This window comes from Haemaphysalis longicornis, unplaced genomic scaffold (assembly GCF_048455015.1).
Source record: "Haemaphysalis longicornis isolate Haplotype H1 unplaced genomic scaffold, Haemaphysalis longicornis Haplotype H1 scaffold_3, whole genome shotgun sequence".
NCBI classification, from domain to species: Eukaryota; Metazoa; Arthropoda; class Arachnida; order Ixodida; family Ixodidae; genus Haemaphysalis; species Haemaphysalis longicornis.
This window is the reverse complement of record NW_027526335.1, coordinates 27,925,632-27,947,893: the sequence shown is the minus strand read 5'-3', so window position 1 is coordinate 27,947,893 and position 22,262 is coordinate 27,925,632. Positions and strand designations below refer to the sequence as shown.

At 49.0% G+C, this 22,262-nt stretch overlaps 1 protein-coding gene across 2 annotated transcripts in view; it reads left to right on the top strand.

Moving 5' to 3' along the window:
• The window catches only part of Nwk (FCH and double SH3 domains nervous wreck), a 183,176-nt gene extending 161,439 nt beyond the window's left edge, over nucleotides 1-21,737 (top strand). The window contains exons 17-23 of one of the 2 annotated variants that reach the window (XM_077702724.1): nucleotides 10,298-10,381; nucleotides 11,194-11,461; nucleotides 12,736-12,947; nucleotides 13,570-13,714; nucleotides 15,755-15,874; nucleotides 19,380-19,450; nucleotides 20,580-21,737. In XM_077702724.1, coding sequence (XP_077558850.1) covers nucleotides 10,298-10,381; nucleotides 11,194-11,461; nucleotides 12,736-12,947; nucleotides 13,570-13,714; nucleotides 15,755-15,874; nucleotides 19,380-19,450; nucleotides 20,580-21,053 — 1,374 coding nt within the window. In that variant the 3' untranslated portion in view covers nucleotides 21,054-21,737. The remainder of the gene's footprint in view (nucleotides 1-10,297; nucleotides 10,382-11,193; nucleotides 11,462-12,735; nucleotides 12,948-13,569; nucleotides 13,715-15,754; nucleotides 15,875-19,379; nucleotides 19,451-20,579) is intronic. The other variant, XM_077702725.1, reaches the window with a different exon arrangement.
• Nucleotides 21,738-22,262: the final 525 nt, after the last annotated feature.

Here is a 22,262-nt window from a genome sequence, read left to right as displayed (position 1 = left end):
GCTTCGAACCCCGCGGCATTCGTTGTCCCAGCACCACTCCTCGCCGCCGCCTTTGCCGTTAATTAGCGGCCGGGCTGTTTTCCCCCACCCAGACGTTGGCACCTCCTCGGGCGTTCGGCCATATGCGCGCACCCGCCCAGTCGCTGTCCCGAAAGGACCTACACTAGCTAGACAAGGAAGCCTGCGGGGCTCTCTTTTGATCCGCAGCTTCTTCCGTACAGAGATCAGTCACTTCACGCCTCCGTTTTCTGACGTCCCTTTCGAACTCGCCGCTAGAAAATTCGCACTGCAGTCACTGATACCTTCGCGTGGAGGTAGTTTCAGAACAGTTCTTCCCCATTACTTGGTTCCACAATGTGAGTTCCTGACGCAACGCCGTAGAGACAAGAAAGTTCCGTTGCGTTATGCCATAATATTAATGCGAATTTGCGTGTTCTACAGTTGTGTTTCAGACCTAGTTGTAACTTTTGCGCACACGGAGACACGAAGACCAGAGCAGACTAACAACTGAGAGTTTATTCATCACTCATTTTTTGTGTGCGCAAAAGTTACAGCTATGAATTGTCACCAACTAGCCCGCCTTTCAGTGTTATTTCAGACCTAGATTAAACGAAGTGTCCATGATTTAGCGTGAAGACTGGACATCGCCTTTCGAGGAAAACTGCGGAGCGGAGGCATTCCGGCCACGTAAGAGGCGTTCGCAGATATGGAGCCCTGCAGCAAGGAGCATGGCGGCATAACGCTGTTGCGCGGCGCATCGGGTGAGGCCGGAAAGACCTCGATGTGCGCCGTAAGCAGGAACCAATTTATGGGCCCCTTTGCCGTCGACCCCGGCGCGATGAGATACTGCAGCGTGGCGCGCTGGGGGGCCCCCATGTGCTAAGTGCGACCCCACGTATCGGGTTCCCGTTTACGCGCTGCCTACGTAAACAAGGCTGCACCCGTGACGTGGGATGCCCGCAGCTGCAGAATTTTGTTTCCGCACTTTTAACGAAGCTGCGAGATCGTGCTGGACGTTGAAGTCGCTGTTTTTTTATTATTATTTACAGAGTACGCTGGAGCACCGAGGCATTATAGCAGGGGAGTGGGTTTCGAAGTACAAATGGCAATAAAGTCACTAGCACAGTCACTGTTTTGTCAATATATAATAACTAAAAGGGAGCACACAACAAAATGATATTGCTGGTCCTGAACAATAATGCTGGTCCTGAAAAGAAACTGTAATTATTGAGTAAAGGCGTTCCGGGAGCTAATGGGAAGGAATGTACCCTGCTGTCGTGATGTAGCAAATATTAAAAAGGGACTAGATGGCAGAGATGAGCCGGTCAGTTAGTAAAGTGTAGACTATTTATGTCGTAAAAGATATAAATATCACTGCGCCGCAGTCAATTTAAGAGCAACACAAGACCTTTGCGTACCTTTACGTAGCGCAGAAGGCAATACAGTAAACCCTTATTATAAGAATGTCCTTGGGACAGAAAGTTACTTTATTATATAAGCGATACTTTTGTAAAAGTGGCTATAATTTGTTCTTTCACTGATTTTTGCTGTAACAAGATTTTACTGTAAATCCACGCCACAGCATTTTGGTCTTCTTGATCTGGGGCCAAACTTTCCACAGTCGTTCATTACTTTTCCAGAGGTAACAAGGATGAATCCAGAGTCTCGCTCAAGCGATGTTCCATGAGAGTTGCGACATTTAACTGAACTTATCTGAAAATAACTTTTATTTCAAGACAAAGGGAACGCAAACATTGCATTCCATTTCTATGCGTGTCGCGTATAAGAGAATACTGGGGTGGGAAAACTTATCGAATTAGCTCTCCCTGAGAGTTCAATCTGTATCAGCATGATGGCGCCACATTTGTCCGACACTTTGAGCGGCACGTTCAAACAGTAGCGCAACGCCTTAACGCGATGAGCAGAGCAACTGCTATGAGGTATTGAAGCCAGGGTCAATGTATGAGGATTAACAGCGGGACCAATTCTGCCACGCAAAGCGTGCCCTGCTGCCGCACCTCAGTGCAGTTAGGGTGTCATCTTACTGCACCTTTTCGCACGTTTTGTAGCTGAAAAATACTACAATCGTGCACAGTATTTTCTTTTTATACTATTGACCGAAAAAAAAAAACGCCGCGTTAAATGTTCTTTGGCGAACGAAGTTAGGTGCAGTCGATTGAAGTAAAGTAAAGCAGCATTCATGTAATTGTTTTGAGGGAGTTCGGAGAGATGCATGATGGCTACAACAGAGCAGAAAAACAGGCATCGTCCATTCAAAACTGCAGGCAAAGCAATGAGCGAAACAATACGCGAGATACGGCCCGCTTCATTCCTCATATTTTGTGCTCTTTTTTCTGGTTGCAGACACGATAAACAGGCATGCGCAGTTTCTGCAACCATCGCCTCAACTGAGCTGTTAAAATCAACACGTTTCTCACATCTGCAGTGCACTGCCGAGAATGGTAAATGGGTGTAACTAGGCGCACCCGGCTGCTCGTTCGCACGACCCTGCAGGCACCATCCTCTCGAAGCATGCAAAACAAAACATCAATGATTGCAATCGCCCTGTGTGATTACGTAGGGAATACACATAGTATCGCATCTTCCTTTGCTCAGCGCCTTATTCTCTGAAGCGACTAACAAACCAAAAAGGTGAAGTCGAGCCTCCGACGTGTTCGCAGAACGCGTACCAACGACTTCGCAATCGTCGCTGTGTGGAACCACTTGATGTGTCATTGGCTCGTGATTTATCGTATGGGATACGAACGAGTCAAACATGAATTGCACTTCTCCAATGTTAGTTCTAAAACCGCGCCTGCTTCGCAGCCAGCGCACAGCCCGGAACTGTACAGGAACGCCGAGCGATGCTCCTCGCGCGATCGAATGAAGACATCGGCTTCGCCACGCGGCGCGTAATGAATGGTTGCGAAGGTTCCCAGAGGACGACAGGAAAATTGCGCACGAATACGTGGTTAGCGGCGGTGTGATTGCAGCCACCCTGCTCTGTTTGCACAGGAACGGCTGGCTGAGTAGGAAGCGCATACGCTGCTGCGTGCCCGTTTCGTACGAGTGCTGATTCATGTGCCGGTGAAACTTCGTGCCCGCTCTCAGTGATGCCGCCAATCTGCGTGAACCACGTCTGGCACCACATAGGCCTAACTGTGGGACTTATCAGAATGAGGCGATGAAAACGAACCGTTGCACCGCGTGCCGTTGCTCCCCCCCGACAGTCAGTGTTCTCTATTCTCCTCAGTGTAAACCTTCGTACGTGTAAGGACGATTTATCTATCGAACTGCAAGTTGCCCGCCGGTCTGTCACTGACCTTGTGGAACGTTCCAGAAGAACAGCTCAATCGTAGTGACTCACTAATTGCTTACCCCAACCTATCACCGTGAGGAGGTACAGACAGCAGCAGCAGAGTTGTAGTTCAGGAATATGTTATGGTTTCGTTTTAAGGAGGCTTGGAGGCTCTCAGGCTGAGAATAGAATAGGTTTACAGGCCTATAATTAGTAATGTGATGTATGGGTGCCAGTTTCCGCGAACTGGTCGCCACAACCTCGGAGACTATACGCGAATGCATCCTGCACAACCAACATCCCAAGTTCAGCTAATGACCTTTAGCCCGCACGGTCGGAGAGAAAGAGAGAGAGGGAGAGAATTTATAACTGCAAGGGCCATACGTTTTACTTACCCTGAAAGCCACCATTCTTCGTCTCTTAAAAGCCTGTTCTGATTAGCATTCCGTTTCGCCGCAACTTTGGACAGCCAACCAGAAGTATTCCTTGTGCTATCCGAAAAACTCCGACGAGACGTAAGCCCTTTTTGTGAGTTATGAGTGCAAAATCCTAAATTAACGCCACGGTGCCTTTACACCCTGACATCCTGGACAAGTTCTTTAGTGGACAGCCGCCTCCGTAAGAGATATGCCCACATTTTTGTTACATTTTTATGCCATCAGGACGTTAGTAAATTTAGCTAAATGTATGTTGTGCTGCTTCATTAACATGATTATACGACTCCATCCCCTTAATTGGCCTGCACCGTAAGTGGACGGACCGCCCTTGCTATTCGGGACTAATACTACCCCCTTCAGTGTAAGCAGGGGTTGTTGCGTTGGGCTTGCGATCTATTGAAGCAAATAACTTCTTTACGGGTGGTCTTCTCTGCTTCAGGCCTGTCCGTTGTCAGGCTCGTTTTATTGCTAATCCTTTTTTCTTTTTCATTCTGGAGCCAGTGACACTGCGCTGCTGCTCTTTTGGGCGACAGCTCGACATTCTGCCAGCAAAGTGCAACATGTGTATTTAATATGCGTGTACTAATCTTCAATAAAACCGTCAACAAATACATATTGGTTTCAAGTGCCGCCGTTAGTGAAATATCTGTATGCAGGTACTACACGCAATCATTAGTGAAGATTTGTTCTCTGAACGGTTAAGAAATCGTCGCTTGCTTGGAACAGACGACCTGAAAACTTGGGCTGCACGCGTCCACTCAACCTAATGCGAAATGCTCCGTGCCGCACATTCATTAGTACCACAATAAGCAGTCGCTGCGCTTTAGGATGTATATAGTATGTACGGCCACGGACAAATGAATGGAACACAAAAATGTCAACCAAAACTGACATAAGTGAAAAAAAAACTGTAGTTGATTCCTATGTCATAGGAATCGATAAAACACGAAAGTGAAATTTGCAGCGAAACCTGCAGCTGGACATAATTTGCGGGTCGGCTGCTATCTTGTGGGTGTGCTTGGCGAGCGACGTCCTGTTGGCGGGTCACTTCGTCAAAGGTGTACGGCGTCATCTCGATGACAGATATGACATCAGTAAAATCTTGGTGTATTCCGCCATAAAACACTTCCGTGTTAACATATAAAACCCGGAAACGAACAACCCTAAGTATAACGTACTAAAGTACTCAGTATAAGTTCTAAAGCTTGCTTCCCCGCAAGAAGACCCTGTGTGCAGGGGCGCACCCTTTACAGGCCGCTTGCTTCGTTGTACTGGCGTCACTTCGATGACGGATATGACGTCACTGAAATATTCGTGTCTCCCGGAATAAAACACTTTCGTGTAAAAATGCTGTTCGGGTGGGTCAAATAATGACGGGCTATTAAAGCATTTGGAAAGCCACATTCTCCAACTTTGTTACTGTAATTAAGTCAGGCGTCAATTTGACTTGCATTGAAAGAAATCGCGCTATTTGTGTGCTCTGGTTCGTATTTTTGTGTTCGCATTCCGTTTGTCCATGACTGTATACATGCTGTTCCCGGGCAACAGCCTGGCTGCGCTGTTTGTCATTTGTCTCAACATGGCTGTTGAAAAGAACACGTGACCAGCCGTCTGGTGCGGTGTGTCTGGCGCTGTGTCTGGTAGCGCACAGAACTTGTAGGGCACTACCCACGCCTCGGCACGGTCACCGTGAGTTCGGTACACCATCGACTGCCTCCTGTGCCGCCGAATGGTGCACGAGAAGGGGCGGGGGGAGCCGCTGGGCAAAAGGCCGCACTTAGGCCTCCCAGCATTTGCATAATGGCGCCGGCCGCAGACGCGGAACCGCCGAGCGTCTTGACACTATCGGCGTCGGCATCGGACGCTCGGTCTCCGTAGAAGGCGTGCCTTGCACGGCCCGCGGCCGCCGATAAGCGCCGTGTAATATCGCTCATTTGGACGCCCCGCCGTCTTGATTGGTACCCGCGGGGAAACGGCCCCGCTGGGACCGCGGAAGCGCACCCGTCTCCTCCCCGTCGATAGGCGCTGGATCGCGCGCAAGCACGCGCCCCTGTCTTAAACGCGTCGCGTTTCGGCATCACTAATTCGGTGCAGCATTAGCGAGGCGACACTCGAAAAAACTGCCTGGCCTACGATAGGGATTCCTCAGCCCTACAATTCCGGCTTAGTCAATCCGCAGCAAACGTCTGTAGCGGTTGGGGTTTGAGCTAATAAGGAAGCTAAAACGCCGGATTTCAGTGATTACCCGTATGCTGTAAACGTGAGTCGGCTGCCTTGTGACTGGGCATGGGTGCCTCAGTGATTTCCCACCGTATCCTGCACCCGTCGCAGTCAAACATGTCGCCTAGCTGACTCCAATAAAACACAGAGGCAGGCAGAGGTTGCGGAGGGGAGACATATTGGATGACTAATAAATGGCTCTTGAATGTGGGAAACTGTTTGGAATAATAGGCTGCAGCTGCGCCTTTTGTCCATTGAAGCCCAGACGCTCAACGACGCTAATTATAGCTGAGACCACCTTTCGGGCTTCCTCGCTATGCTGCAGTGAACTGACGCTATAACGCCTATCGGGTCGGTGCGTTACACATAGGCGCAGTGACCCTGCCGATGAAGCAATTAAGCATTTTACGAGCTTGCCTTCCTTCGCGGCGCGTGCGTTCAGGACAGAGGCTGTTCGCCGGGGCGATCTCGGCCCATTGTGCGATGAGTGCAGCTGCGTTGACGTAAGGATGACGGAGCGAGCGATTTAACGAGCGCGGGAGAATAGCAGGCACATCATCGACAGCCCGGCTGTTTCCAAGGGAGCTTTGCGTGTGAACTTCAAGCTTTAAGGATTACCTGCCTGGTGTGACCATCCGGCGCATGCCTTGAAACCTGGGGCGGTATTCTCATATTTGTCCGCGTTGAAAAAGTCCGTTTTGCGTCCGCTTTATTGTGACGTACTTCCAGTTGTACGTAGGCTTTGTATTGACTTTTGCGTAACTGTTCTTGTAAACACATTTTAAACGACTAAACCTATTTTAAACTATATTTTATGTGTTTATTGTTTCGACAGCGAACCAACAACAAGGCGACGAAAAATCGTCTGCTCCTAATCGTCTGCTCCGAGAAGCCGCCCCGCCGCTCATAGGTGCACCGTGCTTGCATGGCGTCACATCCGGGTGTTCGCTTTTAGCCAATCAGGGTTTGCTCAAAACGGACACTTTTGAAACAGACAAAACACGAGAATACCACCCCTGGAGTCGTTCAGCTTTATCTTGGCCATGCCAATGCGACCAGTCACACTGAAGGCCTACCCGTTGTTGTGGGTAAGAAGAAAATTACTTGAAAACTCCGATTTCTTATGACGTCGTGTTCGTGTCACATCAACCGCAAGGCGGTGAAAGAAGGCTTAAGGGACGATCTGTTTCATATATGTTGCCATGGGGGCCCACAAAAAGGTTGAAGGGGTGTCCGCTCGCTGCATTGACTTCTGTAAATTAAATAAGAGTAAGAGCTTACTAAAGTGCTAAGACGGCAAGTCAGTCCTGAGATCAAGCGCAGTGTGTTTCACCTTTCAGTCAACAGTTTTCTTCATTTATTGTGTATTTTTAGCAGCAGTGCTGTTCCGGAGTCCACATCTATCATACATCTATCCGCTTAGAGAAACCTAGCGTACACTGGCACTTAAGGCTTTCGTTATTACGAATCCCGCGGTAATCGCTTCACAATAGGTATACGTACCGATTATGGCGTGCCGATGTTTAGAAATTCGGAACTTATAACACTATGGCAATCTATCCACTCTATAACGACTGTTTAATTCTCTTGTAGTTCTCTTCAATCTACTCTATGACCGCAGTATAGTTGAATAGGTTTTAACCCCAATAGAACAAAACAGATGCAGGCCAACGCTTTTGAGAGAGTGTGTTATACCCGTGCCACACGTACACAAAAAATGACATTGAATGTTTAACGCCTTAAGATACCGAATGACATTATTTCGGCGGGCCGTGCTACACGCAAAAACGCATTAAATGTGTTAGGCATGATGGTGATAATGACCAAAAAGAGAAATACACTCGTATTTTAGAAGTTTTTAACGCAGAGAAAAATGTCGTACAAAGTTTAAGAATGTTTTGCGTGAAAGAAAACGTTATGAGAAATAGTGCTTGCTAAAAACATGGTGTGATCCGTTTCTAAAAGCGGCTTCAGAAGCTGCTGTAGCCTGCCAGCGGTAGCCGAATTCGAAATATCCAAAACGACAAGTAACACGATGTTTTGCCTTTTGCCGCTGTTTCAGTGAACTTCCTCTTTTTCAGAACTTCGCCAGTAAATGTGTAAAAAAATTGTCTTATTTCGAAGTTCAGCTACGTTTCCGCGTCAATGGTCTTGTGCTGAGAGTTTCGTTGGTATCATTTGGTGCTCATAGCGTTCGAGTGTAGGCAGATTTAAGGCGTTCGTGAAGGTGAATGTGTTGTGAGGAACTCCTTAAACCAAAAAAATTCACGCATCTCCACGAAGTGAATCACGACGAGTGGGCGAAGCACTGGGGATCGTTCTTACCGTAAATCATTCGTGGCATTGCCCACTCGCGCATGTAAATGAGTGGCAACGCGTGAGAACAGTATATACAATTCCAATCCAATCCAATCCGATACAATCCAATCCAATACAATACAAATGCAATCCAATCCAAATTCAATCCAATTCAATCCAGTGCTCCTCGCGCATGCGCAACACTGTAGAAGGACGCCAAGGGACATCCCACGGACCAAGCGAGGTCCTAAGGTGTTTCGCCCCTAAAATGACATTAGAGAATGGCATTAGATTTCTGCGTGTAGCAGCAAATAATGGCATTAAAACTTAAGGCATTAAGCACTTAATGTCATTTTTTCGTGCGCGTGTGGCACGGGTATTAGACGCTCTGTCGATAGCTGATCTGCGAGCGCCACTGTGCAGTGCCCACTGCCTCCGGAAGCTTAATCGCGCCCCGTGTGGCCGTTCCCCGCTGCCACCGCTGGGCGACCCGGGGCGGGCGAATCTTCTGCGCGCGGGAGAGATGTTTTGACAGACGATGCGAATTTGACGTCGGCTCCGACAAGCGCGACCCTTGTTTGCGCGGCGGCCTCGCGCAAAGGGAGCACTGGAGAGCGTCTCGGGTCTATCACGAGCGCGGGACAGAAGGGGAAACCGCACTTCCCCCTTACCCCACCGCCTACGTCGTATCACTCGCATTTATGCTCCTATTTATGTCACGAAGTTGATGCTCCTTTTGCGTTTTGAACTCCTTCCGGCGATGAGACTCCGCACGCCTAATGCGATGCGCATTTACGCAGGGTGGTTTGAGGGGCCCGCGATGTTTCGAAAAGGCTAATGACCTGTCGGTGTTGATTCCGGGGTCAGCAGCGGCGCCATTGCTCGTGGCTGTGCGAGCCTTGAGTCCGAGAAGAGTAGCTCTTTTTTATATCCTGATATGTGATGGAAGAAGTCGTTTTATGTAATCAGTCAAACGCAAGAAATACGCTAAATAGATGAATTAAACAAATATTCGACACGCTGAAAAATGTCTACGCTACGGTTGACTTCAGTGTGTAAAAATAAGTTGACTTGCTGTCGCCACGATTTGCTTGCTGTGTGTGTGTGTGTGTGTGTGTGTGTGTGTGTGTGTGTTTTTCATTGTTTGAGCAGTTTTGAGCATTTTTTTTTATTCTTTGCTCCAGATCTTAATTTTTAAGAACGCCACCTTCCGCGATATTTCTGTAAGAAAGGAGCAAATCTGAACTTGTAATCCCGGGTGACTTCATATAAGATCAGACAAAGAAAGTGGCTGGTCGACCTCTTCAATTTGCTTGAATTTTTTATATCATTCCTTGATTATGCCAATGTCGAGATTCAGCAATATTTTCCCAAGGAAATTTTTTTTTCTAACTGCAAAAAAGTTTGGAAGGCGACAAGGTGACCCCCGCCGCTACATGCTCGCGTGCCTTGGTCAACTTTAGTGACGTCTATCTACGAAAATATTTGCGAGAGGCAATTCGTACATTTTATGCTCACTTTACGCCGGGTGTACACTTCTCTAAAAAGTTTTCCTGCTGTCAAGAATATAATTTTTTTCGCAATAAAATGTAGAACTCGGCATTTTATTGCGAAAAAAATACATAACTTCCCAACACTAGCGCGTGACTTATCGCCAGCTCCTTTATCTGGATTTACGGTGACCATTTCCGGAATAAGGGTCTGCAAGCTCATACTTTATGTACTTTCCGCCTCTTCGATCAATGACCGTCATTCGTAGCGATAGAAGAGGCGAAACGTGCAGGTGCCCCAAAAAGTAAACGGAGCACGGGTTGAAGATTTTGACAGGATTTCTCCGCTGTGTGCCTGGGAAGCAACCTCCCCTGAGTGACTTTTCAAGAAATTCATTCTGCAACAAAATCGGGCCGCACAAATTCTATTTATGCTGGTAGCCGCATAAGATAGAAATTGTACTGATTTTACGAAGCCGTACTCCGTTTACCTTTTGAGGCACCTGTACACTTCGCTCCAGGTGTTGAAAACGTAATGGGTTTCGTATTCGCAGGCTGCCAACCCGGACGAACTGAGCTTTGTGGAGCAAGAAGAGATGGAGATCATATCGGAGGGAGACGGCGACGGTTGGATAAAGGTGAGCTGCCATTATCCGTGTTGGTATAGATAATGGCAAAATGACTGCTTCTACGGGCGAGCAGTGGCGACACAACCGATATTTGTGGCCTGTTCGGATAGGGCTCAACGGGTCGTGGCAGACTGGCGGGAGGGTGCAAGATCACTTCACTCACGTCGCCTGCTAGCCCTGAAAATATCGCGCCGAAAAACAATCGAAAAAAAAAAATCCCGGGACATCTCCACTAACGTGAAACCTGGGGAGGGGCGAAGCACGCAGTGTATAAGTGTATTCTTGATGTCTTGGCGTTTTTGCCTACGGAGATGAAACCGTTGGCGGTAGAGGTATAGAGCTTTGCTGTAAAAGTATTTTGTCTTGAAGCACGAAGCGTTATAGCGCGAAGCGTAAGCTAGTGTCCCGGTGTTTTAGTACCGTGACTACATGAGACGACGGCGATGACATGAGACGCCAACAACCCGAGCCCCCGAGGGGCTTCGCCCCCAAAAGAATCCCGACACACTCACAGCAATCCATGGTTCATATTCGTTCTCCATTGGAACTTCGAGCAAGAAAAAATATTGATTCACCCACTGATGAAGCATGTCAGCATGTAGCGTTGTGGTACACGTCGCCGGAGTTACCCGGGGCAGTTTTATGACTACCATTCGTGCTACTTCAGTACCATGCAGTTGCCTCTTTTGTTCCTATTTGTTAGCTCTCAGTGGGAAGCTATCTTCCAACTTTTTCGCCAAGCATACAATAAGTTACGCCTGCAATTGTGCCTCTGAGATCTGTGAAAACCACACCGCTCCTTCTCGTCTTCTGCGTTAAAGGCGCGAAACTACAAGGGCGAAGAAGGCTACATCCCCCAGAACTATGTGGAGATCGTGGAGAGCCAGCCGGCGGGAGCCTCCGGCGAGTCCTTCTCCAGCGTCGACTACCGCGTGGAAACCAGCGACGACGCCGAGGCCGTCGGGGCCGTCGAACCGGAGGCCGGCGAGCAGCCTCCTGAAGCAGAGGCGGTGCAGCAGGCGGATGAAGTCGTGCCGCCCAGTGACTTCCCGGCCACGCTGGCGCTTCCCGGTGAAGTGCACCTCAGCAGTGAGTGGACGATGAAGGCACGCTTTTTTTATGGATGAGGGAGGAACGGCTCCAAATTCTTCGTTCCTTGAGAAGACACGAGCATAGCGCTTGGGTTTGTCCTCGCACTGGTACTTTTTTTGGAAAAATGTTAAGTCATGAATAGCACGCACCCTGACCAAGTGATGTGTTTCCTTCGGCGTGATTTTGTAATCAAAAGCAGCCCTGCTGCTTGAACCGTAGGGGCACCAAACAATTGCATTTATGGAGTGCTCAAATAGCACTTCCTAAAAAACATCGCTGAAGCATGCGACTCTTGGGCATCCGCAAACCACAATATTTGATTTTGCGTGGTCTGTTTTATATTGTCACGAAGCCAAAGATGACGCAGTTGGCTTGAAGTAAAAACAAATTTATTGGAGCGAACTTGTGCTCCCGTCACGATAAAAAAAAATACACAGGCGGCGAAGCAGCAGTCAACAAAGTGACGTGCGCAGGCCAGTTTCGGTGAAAGGAATGCCGCGGCGTCTGCTCTGCGGGAATTTATGTTTCAGCGCGGGTGTTTCTCGAACCGTCGAATTACACCGAAAACACTGTAGATAAAAGAAGACTAGTCTAGGCTAGTGGCGTTAGGGCGAAACATTCTCCCCATCAAATGAGATAATCCGTGCGGTATAAGAAAGAATGGAACATGCGCTCCACTCGAGACACAGATAACACAGCCCGGCGCGGCCGGGTGGTAAAAGCAAAAACATCAATAAACAAAGCCAATGCTGATTGATTGATTAATTGGTTGTGGTGTTTAACACGCCGATGCAACGCAGGCGATGAGGCGCGCCGTAGTGGAGGGCTCCGGATTAATTTTTGACCACCTGGGGATCTTTTTGACCACGGGCGTTTTTGCTTTTCGCCTCCATCAGAAAAGCGGCCGCCGCGGTCGGGAATCGAACCCGTGACCTCGTGCTCAGCAGCGCAACGCCTTAGCCACTGAGCCACCGCGGCGGGTAACAAAGCCAATGCATTGTTCGCGGCATTACACCCCCCACCTTTCACCTTTAAGAGTGCATCGACTCGATGCTAAAATAAAGCGACAGTCCGAACCTCACACTCTCATACTCCGGACTGCATGGTTCGCTGCAATATTCACCCTGGAATGTCGTCTCGGGCATTCATAAGACTACCCGTCGTCTGTTAGTCAACTTCAGATAATGCTAGATGCGCGCTAACGCGTGTACCTCTGGCTTCGCCATACCCGCCATCCCCAATCGCCACCCCCGGCTCTGACGTTGTTGCAGCCACCTACTGCCGCGCCATCTACGACTACGAGCCCACGTGCGCGGACGAGCTGGGCTTCTACGAGGGCCAAGTGATCCGGATCCTGCGCACTGTGGTTCACGACGGCGTCGACGACGGCTGGTGGGAGGGCGAGCTCGAGGGCCGCACGGGGATTTTCCCCTCGCTCATGGTCGAGGCGCTCAAGGTCACCGGGGAGCCACAGACGCCCATGGTGGGTGATGACGAGGCACCACGCGATCACCGAGTCGTATTTCGTCCTTATTTGACTTCTAGGGGTAAAAAACACCGGATCTGGCTAATACGGGTGCATGTGAATTCCCAGCCGGAGTAAGCAGCTCCGAAAGAAAAATAAATAAATACAAAATCAGTTAAAGCAGTAGTAATCAAGATAAACTTAAAACAATGTTGTAATATAATGACAACAATCCAGTGAGCGTAAACTTATGACATATGTGCGGCTGTCGATGTTACAGGCCTAACGAGTGGCAGTAATTGCATGTGCTCGAGCAGCTCCATAATCAACGTGCATTTGGCCCAGAAAGCACAGTAGCGGGCACATGCACGCAGTACTGCAACCAGCCGAATGCCGTCCTTCAGCACAGAAGAGCGACAAGTTCTCCATGCGGTCCAAAGATGGAGTCCTTTAGGCTCACAAATATGTCGCAGATGCGACAAGAGCCCGTTCTACGGAATGTATAATTCCGAATTTGGTGTCTGTAGCGTCACTCTTTCTTAAATTTCGGGGAGCGTGCTTTGTTTTGTTCGCATTCAGCGGCCCGCCTCCAAGGTTGATGCCTCTAACAAGGGCATGCCGCTGGTGCTCTCTCGTGCAGGACGACCCGAGCATAGACTCGGTGCCGCCACCCCCGGCCTTCACGCCCCCGAAGCCAGCCTTCCTGGTTCCCCCGTCGCAAGTGATACTCACACAGCCCACGCCCGACACCGAGCAAAGTAGCGAGCAGCAGGCCGCGACGCAAGGTGACTCCGCGGCTTGCCGCCGCACCCAATCAATTTCACCGTCCGACAACTCGCTGCTTTTCCTTACGCGCTCTTATACCTTCGCAGCTTCTCTAGCTTTCTCTCCAGCGGGCGCTGGGTGATCTACTTTCGCTGATTTGCTGCTTTTCGCAATCTGCTGACGCGCGCACTTGGAAAGGCTCGCGTTATTAGGCCCGTTTTCTTTGTGCTTTGCATCCGCTGTCTCTGTGCCCTGTAGGCGACCAGTAGGTGGCATTTGAGAGCACCCGAGCTCGAAACTGCAGCTGCTGGCCTGTGGTAGCTTGCGCGCAGTGCGCAACCCTAGTAGATGCCCGTGGGCTCGAACACGTCGCTCTCTGGTGTTTTCAGAGACAAATTTGACCTGAACGCTTCCCGCCCTGTGCTAGGAGGTTCCGATGCACTTGAAGAACGTCAAGAAAATTCTGCAGATGTCTGTTTACCGCTGTGTCCGTCCCATAGATTGTTTTGCACTGGTTTTTATACCTCGATCAAGTCGCATTTAATTAGTTTCTGCTATTTTAAGGCCCAAGTGAGTAGCAACCCAGCTCTATTGGGCTTTTTTTTACCGGTTTTCCCGTGGTAAACGCAATTGTTGCAGACAGCGCGCCACGCTCTCATGTGGACCAATCTGATTCCGAAATGCAAATTAAACAATACGGATGCGCTTAAAACACGCTTAAAAGTTTTTCGTGTAGCCCGTGACGATAGCCGGTGTGGGTGGACCGAGTAGGCTAAAAAATGGCAGCATCTCCACTCCGTGGATGATGGCGAGGTTGCGGAGTACGGGGGACTCGAAATGGCATCCAAGTTTTGCCCTGAGTGACATCCGATTTGAGCCCCGACCGTCATTCGGTTTGAGCCGTGCGCTGCACCTTGATTATTCCCTAAATGAAACTGCAACTCACGGCTCAAATCGAATTTCGCTTGATTTTCGCTTGATGTTGGTGTGCGCACGGATGGACGCGGACGGACGTTGGGAGGTCCTAAGGTACTCCGCACCGTTACGGACGAGGGAGTAAGCCGTTTGACTCTCGGGTACTAACGCACGGTCGTAGCCAAATGAGTAAGACGACTGACACTAACTCTGGTCTACCAGACACAGGCTCGAGTCCTGCCGGTGCCTGTATGATTTTTTGCGATTGTAAATGCTATGCGCACGGACGCGGACGGACATTGTGCGGTCCTAAGGTACTCCGCACCTAAATAAAATAAGTCGCTCTCGTTGGAGGTGCAGAACGAATTTTTCTATCTACGAGTTGCCGAACAGCTGAAGATTCCAATCTGTGAGCTTAACACAATTGAAAGTTGGCCGAGTTGGTGATATATTTTGGGAAAAAGCCCGAAAAACGACTACACGTAGAAAAGAACACAGCTTAATTTTGTTTCTTCGCTCCTCCCAGCTGCGTAAACTCCCATTTTCTTACCCCTCAAAGGCAAAGATTGAGTCTCAGTGCCTGTAAGAAGGCAAGCGTTTGACCTCACAATCCTGTCGAGGTCCAACCCCTTTTCTTTCCCCCTTAACCACAAGACCCACAAGACATCACCAACCAAACGCACTAACTGCGTACTACGCGAGGACTGACACATTCAAATTCTCGTTTTTCCCGCGCACTATTTCATACTGGAACCAGGTAACAGAATTACGTCCTTCTGATACTGGGTAACTGTGCATTGTTTGTTGTGTACGACTCATGGTATTATTATTTGCATTGTACCGTGCCCTCCTTCTTGGACTAAAGTGGTCCGTAGTATCTAAAAAAAATTAAAAAAAATAAAGAAAGACGACAACGCGGCCCAAAGTGGCGCGTACCGTTGCGCACCGATAAGCGACGTGTTCGAGCCGCGCACGAGGAGCCCAGTGCAGTTGCTGAAGGGGCGCCGCTGTAGTGCTGGCCCGTAGAGAGTAGCGGTGGCCTTGCCTGCTTGCCTGCTGCGTGTGCGTGTGTGTGCGATGCCCCTAGAAGGCGTGCCGGATGAGCCCACAGCGGCCGGCGGCCTTGTCTCCTCCATCTCTTGTAGCCGTGTCTGTACTTTATAACGATCCTGATTTCCAAATGGAGCTTCCGACGCCGCAGCAGGCCCACTACCAGAGTCAGTTCTCGGGGTCCGAGAGCGAGTCGAGCGACCATGACGTCGCTGGTAAGTCTCGAGTTGGAAATCGTGGTGCTGCTCTACGCACGCCCGTCTTCCCACTACCCTCCCTTCCCCCCTCCACAACGGGCGACCCGAGTTGTGAGCAAGGTATACACAGGAGCGCCGCGGGTTATTTGCCACATCGCGTCAGTGTATGCCGCATCGCGGACCAGTGAGATCCGTTCACCTACGGAAGGCGACGGGTGGGACCGGGACGGAACAACATTTCCGGTGTCCCTTGTTTAATCATTTGCGTTAGCTAGCGGGCCCTGCCGAAATAATTACGGCTTCGTTGGGTTTTCTTTTTAATATTTTGGAAACAGGGCCAAGAGGGGGCAGCGCAATGCTTCGCACGTGCACACTGTGCTTCTCTCTCTCTCTCTCTCTCTCTCTCTCTCTCTTGATAAGCGAAATGGAGGACATGACCCACTGTGTAACAGAACGGCAAATGACAGCAAAGGGCGCACACCGCGATGCGTCAAGTCTGGCTGAAGGAAACGCAGATTACTAACCGCAAGCGTTTCTTGAGCCACCGCTCCTGTGTAATTTGCTTCACACTTCAGTATCCCCCCCCCCCCCCTCCCATCCCCAATTTTTCTCCCACCAGAGAGACCAGTGTTACCGTAAATCACACCACTAAATAAAAAAGATTCATGTAGAAGTAACTGGACAAGACCCAGACATTACTGCGCATTTAAAAACTTTACTGGCGACTCCATCTCTTGTAGCCCTGCCTGTACATTATAACGATACTAATTTTCAAATGTAGTTAAAAGATGAAGGTAATTCGCATCAACCGGAACGTTTCGAGACCACGAACAGAATGTGTTGTTTCGGGGCTTTCTCTCTCGTATCAAGATATGAAAGGCGTCCCTATCAAGAAATTGGAGATTTGCTTAAAAGGCGCGTGAGGCATTGACCAGCAAAGCTTTCTTTTCAGCTATGACATGTTACGGCCTTACAATGGCCTGCGATAGCTATTTCTGTATTCATACTCTATTTGCAATGAAGCACGCATAGCATTGAGATTTTAAATAGGTCCCAATGTCATATTTCGTTATATTGAGATGGAATCGGGTTTACTACACACCAACGGTTCTCTTGTATTTTCCTGTTCATCAAGTTACCGCTCATAGAAGAGTATAGCTATCAACTGACCATGCTGGCGCCATTCAACTAAACCTATTACGGTTGAAGTCCATTGAATTTGAACAGGGTTCATAGTTTTCTCGCTTTTTCATGGGAAAGTGCAGCGCCAGAAGGCGACAAACAAGAACAAGGCGCTGTACAAACTCCTTGTTCCTAAACTTCCCTTCTTGTTGTTTTTCCAGTAACTTCCCAACCAGACTTCGCGCGAAACGGCCCAAGGGGCTACTCTCTCTTTACGTTCTTTTCTGGTTCCCTTCCCAGAACCAGTCATGATATCACAACACCAAACGTCCTCGGACACCGAGTGCTTTCTCAATGTCCGGCAGGTTAGCCGCTGGGTAGTTTGTAGTTCGGTGAGCTCGCTAGATTGATTGCCTAGGCTTTGTACTGTGCTCGAAAGCGCCCTGCATTTTAGCCTTTATTTCAGTTCGGCATGCTTCTCATGACGTGTCATGCTTTGTGTTCCGCGCCGAGGAATACTTTTTGCTCGCTGAATCTAGCTCGAACAAGAAGTGCTTGCTCGCTTGCGCAAACGCCTGTGGCATCGTGGCCTTAGATTTGTAGAAGTGTGCTTGCTTTACCGCGCAGATGTGGTGCTTTCTTTCTCAATTTTCTATCGCCTCAAGCTTCATTTCGGAAATGGTCTTTTTTTTTCCCCTCTCGAGAGTGCACAAACAGTACTCCCCAACACCCCTCCTTTTTTATTTTTTTTTTTTTTCAGAAAGAAGTGTAGTTGTTTTTCTCCTTTTTAACTGATCTAGCGTTTCTTGCAATAGGGTGCCAGCTTGCGCGGCTGGGGTGCAGTGATTTGACGTTGCCGTCTCGCTGACGGCAACTAACTGTGCTCCTACATCCGGAGTGTGGAGTCTAATATATTCAAGTCAATTCACTTTGGTCGGGGCAAAAAAAGTGATCGAAGAGACTCCAAAAAAGAAGCCCAAAAAGAATTTTAAGAGAGTCCAAAAAGAGTCCAAAAAAGGACATGCAAAAAATGTATCCCAAAAAAACAATATTTAGAGTTAGAAAATGCGCAGTGACCTAGACTGTGCGTTTTGGTGCTTCGAACCCGCGTGAAGTGTTGTTTAACGTCAACTTTTGCAGTGAAATGTAATTTTAATGCCTGAACACGCCGTGGCACCCGTGCTGCCACAGATACGTCTCTTTGCTTTTTTTTTTTTTTTTGAGATCAGATCAATGGCTGCTTAGGTGTTCCGCCTGGGTTTAAATACAGTCGCCGACCGATTTTTCGGGCGCCCTTTTTTCCGGACCCGCCTGAATATCCAGACTCTACCATCGCAACGTCACGCTCTCTATAGAGTCAATGTATAACACCTACAAAAATTTCGGACGTTTGAAACCCTTCTCATTCGATTTTCTGGACTTTTTCCATCCATCGCGAGTTAAAAGATACTGAAATCGCAAACAACATGCATCGCTGCGATTTTGTTTCTTTCCATCCTCGAACCAGCGTCGCATGCGGATTGCCACCAGCTAATCTGGCATGGCAACACTAGTGAACATTATCAGCCCGCTCCATCTGCTGACCGCACTGTGCATTCGCGCACTGCCGGCGCTGTTCCCTTAGAAAGGACATTAGAGCAGCTTGCCAACGCTGACCGCGAGATCCAGCTCTGCGCTGAACTTGCCCAAAAAGAAATAGTTCGCCAGGAGCCGGAAGGAAATGACTCAAACAATAAAGAGCCCCTGACTGTGCCGCCAGCTAGTTCTGAACGCGTGCCCTCATGGTGCGTTCTGCGCTTTAGAACGAGAACGTCACCCTTGCCGACGTGCAAGGCGGCCTATTGGTACGGCAACGTGGCGCCTTGTAGAAACAGATTGACGAGATTTTCAAGCCACCCGGTAAATAAAGTGACCGTACTACGTGAATCCGTTTTTTCGGTCTGCTCGATTTTTTGGACGCTATCGCGGCCCCTTGAGGGTCCGAAAAATCGGTCGGCGACTGTAATATGGATCAGGTCGGAAATAAGTGGTGAGATGTTGATAAGTGTTATAACACATATGAAGCAATAAAAAGACCGCCGCTTATGACGTCAGTGTGATTCCTTACTTCTGCATTATTTGTTATCTTTGACTAAACACCGTTGCGAAACAACTTAATAATATATAGTTGATCGTTCTTCGGCCTATGCGAAGAGGATAGGAGTAGAGGGCTTGACATGTTTGTAGCACAACACCAGTTTGCAAGCATTCACAGCGCTTGTCGCCGCTGCGCAGCCCTTTTGTATGCACTCTGTGAGCACGAGGGACCCGCGCGTGCGCATTTTAGTTTTTTTGATTGCGCGGTACTGAGAAGGGTCTCACCGTGGGGTTGCTCTCTTGTTTCCTGCTGCTACTCGGGAAGGCGTTGGCGAGGAGGCCACATACGCGCCTCTGGTCTCCAGCCCAGAAAGCCCAGCAGCCCAGGACGTTTCGGTAAGTATGTCCTCCGTCGCGGTCCTGGATTGTGACGACGGAATGAGGAACAATGAAGGGTATCGCGCATTGTTTAGTAATTATTTGTAAAAAGTGGTTCGTGCATTCGGTTTACAATAAGCGGTATTTTTAACCATCAATGTATGTTGCTGGGTGAGCTGGCACAAGGTGGGGGGATTCTGATTGCCGTTCGTGACCTTTAATTTTTTGTTTCATCGATCTGTCGCCGATCGCGTGCTGCGTCAGCTGACGCCGATTAATAACTACGGGAGGAGCTCATTGTTTTCTGAGCGGCACGGCCTAAAAGCAAACATAAATCATACAACTCTTAGTCCCAGGATTCTTCAAAGCTAAAGCTGTAAAGCAAATAAAGTTAAGTTTTCTATGTCTCAATGACGCGAGTAGGTCGCGTCGAAAACACATTGCAGGGAAGCCAACCTTCTCTTACGATGATGATGATCGTGGGGGAAGGGAAACGAGATTAAAACGCTTCCCGTGGTCGGAATCGAACCTAGGTCCCCCACGTTATGAAGGTCGAAGAAGTTGGGATTTTAGAGAGGTACATGGGCGTGCCACATTAGAAGCATCATACACCCCCTCCGTCTAACGACGAACATGGTTGAACGCGAAGATATCATCGTGCAAATTCAAATGGTGAAGGGTCAAAGTCAAAGCCATTGCGAATAAAAGTTCAAACTGCGAACGAGCCAAAGCCAAAGTTTAACGAGTCAAAATCCAAACCGCTTGCAAGTCAACGTCCGAATTTAAATGACAACTAAGGAATCCCTCCCGAGAAAGCTTCGCGTTCAACCATCTTCGTCGTTAGACGGAGGGATGCATGATGTTTATGATTTGCTCTTAATCTGGGCTGAGAAGTGGTGTGTGAAGACAACCTTGAAGTTCATCCCGCATTTTCCTAGTCTTGCCTGTCTGCTCATCGCACGTTTATCTGTTGTCGCCCTCGTCTTTCAAAATCTTTCTCTTTCGTACGCGCTTAGTTGCCGTTTCCATGAAGCATCAGGAGTATTAGTTCAAGCATTAGGGAAACACCCGCGCAGCCACTCGGCTGCGGCAAAGCAGTGCTTTTACGGGGGACACGGACGTCCCTACGCGGTTTCCGTCTTTGCAGGGCGCCGACGAATCTGGAAAGGTCGTCGAAGAGGCCCCACCCGAAAAGCCGCCGACGCCTCCGCACCAGCAGACAGTCACCGTGGTGATCGACTCTCCCGACGAGCCGCCCCGGGAGTTCGCCGACAGCGAGGACGAAGACAACGGCGACCGGGCCTCAGTAGTCGAGGCCCCGAGCGCCGCCGCCGCCGTCGCAGACGTTGAAGACGGTGCAGCCAAAGCCGAAGACGCCGCGCAAGCCGAAGCCGAAGACGCAGTCAGCACCGAGCCACCTGCTTCCTCCTCCGAGCGGGTACCGGAGGCGGCGGCATCTACCGAAGAATCTTGTGAGGCCCAGCCAACAGAAGGTTCCGCGGCAAGTGCGTGTAGCCCTGACGCCGATTCCGGGGTCGAAGAGAATGTAAGCGCGGAGCACGACGAACCGGCGGAGGAACTGTCCAGGGAGGACGAGGCAAACAACAACGCTGCCGACTGAATGACTGACACGAGGCTGCATGGGCAGTTCTTGTGTTGATAGTTTCCTGTAGTGGACGGTGGTTTTTTGCAGTGCGCGTTTGCGCACGAGTGCTGTGGTGACTGCTGTTGTTGGGTGGGTCGTTGTTCGCTGACGAGGAAGCTTTTGCGTGGCGCGTCATGGAAAGTAACGCTGGATCATCAAACTCGTGTGTTTCCTGTAGTTTGAGCGTCTTACAATCTATTATTTATTTCTCAGTTGCAACGACAGGCTTACTAAGATGTTCCTTCCGTTCGGTCAAATGTAGTTGCTCAAGAAATGTCTTAGATGATTGCTCGTGTTTTGGTCCCGTCTCAGCAGAAAAAGAATCAAGTCCCTGAAATTGCAGAATTCCGGATATGAGCTACACGAACTGCTTCTGAACGCCTATTTTAAAGGTAAAAGAAAAAAAAAAATAGCTTCTTTGATGTGATGAAAGAGTGCACGCAAGCGCATAAAGCTCTCAGTCTCAAGCGGCTGCTCGTCTTGTAGCGTCCAGAGCAAGGCAACTAAACGCGCAAATTTTCGGTGAAGAAAAACGCAGGCGTTCTGCCTTTGCAAGCTTTCGAACTCAACTAGGTGGAAACATCTTTGTGGGGCTTCTTTGCCAAAAATACCAAAAATAATTTGCGGTGTGTTGCTACTCTACCCTTCCCTCCCTCCCTCCCTCCCTCCCTCCCTCCCTCCCTCCCTCCCTCCCTCCCGTCTTTCTTTCTTTCTTTCTTTCTTTCTTTCTTTCTTTCTTTCTTCAATTCTTCCTTCCTTCCTTCCTCCCTCACCATGTCTATCAAAACAGCCTCCGGAAAAAAAAGGGGTAGAGTTTCTTTCTATGATTGGTCCAAACAAAAGCAGATTAACTTTGACTGTAACACCTCGTCACTACATTACCTCACGTCATCGATCAACATCATCACGTCATCGACGTGGCAAAGTTTCTAGTAGTATAAAAACACCTAAAGGCAGTCAGTACTGCCTAAAATTTAACTAAGTATGTGCGTACTGCTTCAGACCACTGAGAAATGAGCAATATTATCGACTTGGTATAGAAACGATTCTACTTATTTACCTGCGTGACACGGGCAGGTTTTTCTTTTTTTATTATTATTTTCAGGCCCTGTCGCCTGGGTCAGTGGGGAAAACGCTAAATTATTTTGCTTGTCACGAACTTCGTAGGAAACGTGAGGAAAGATG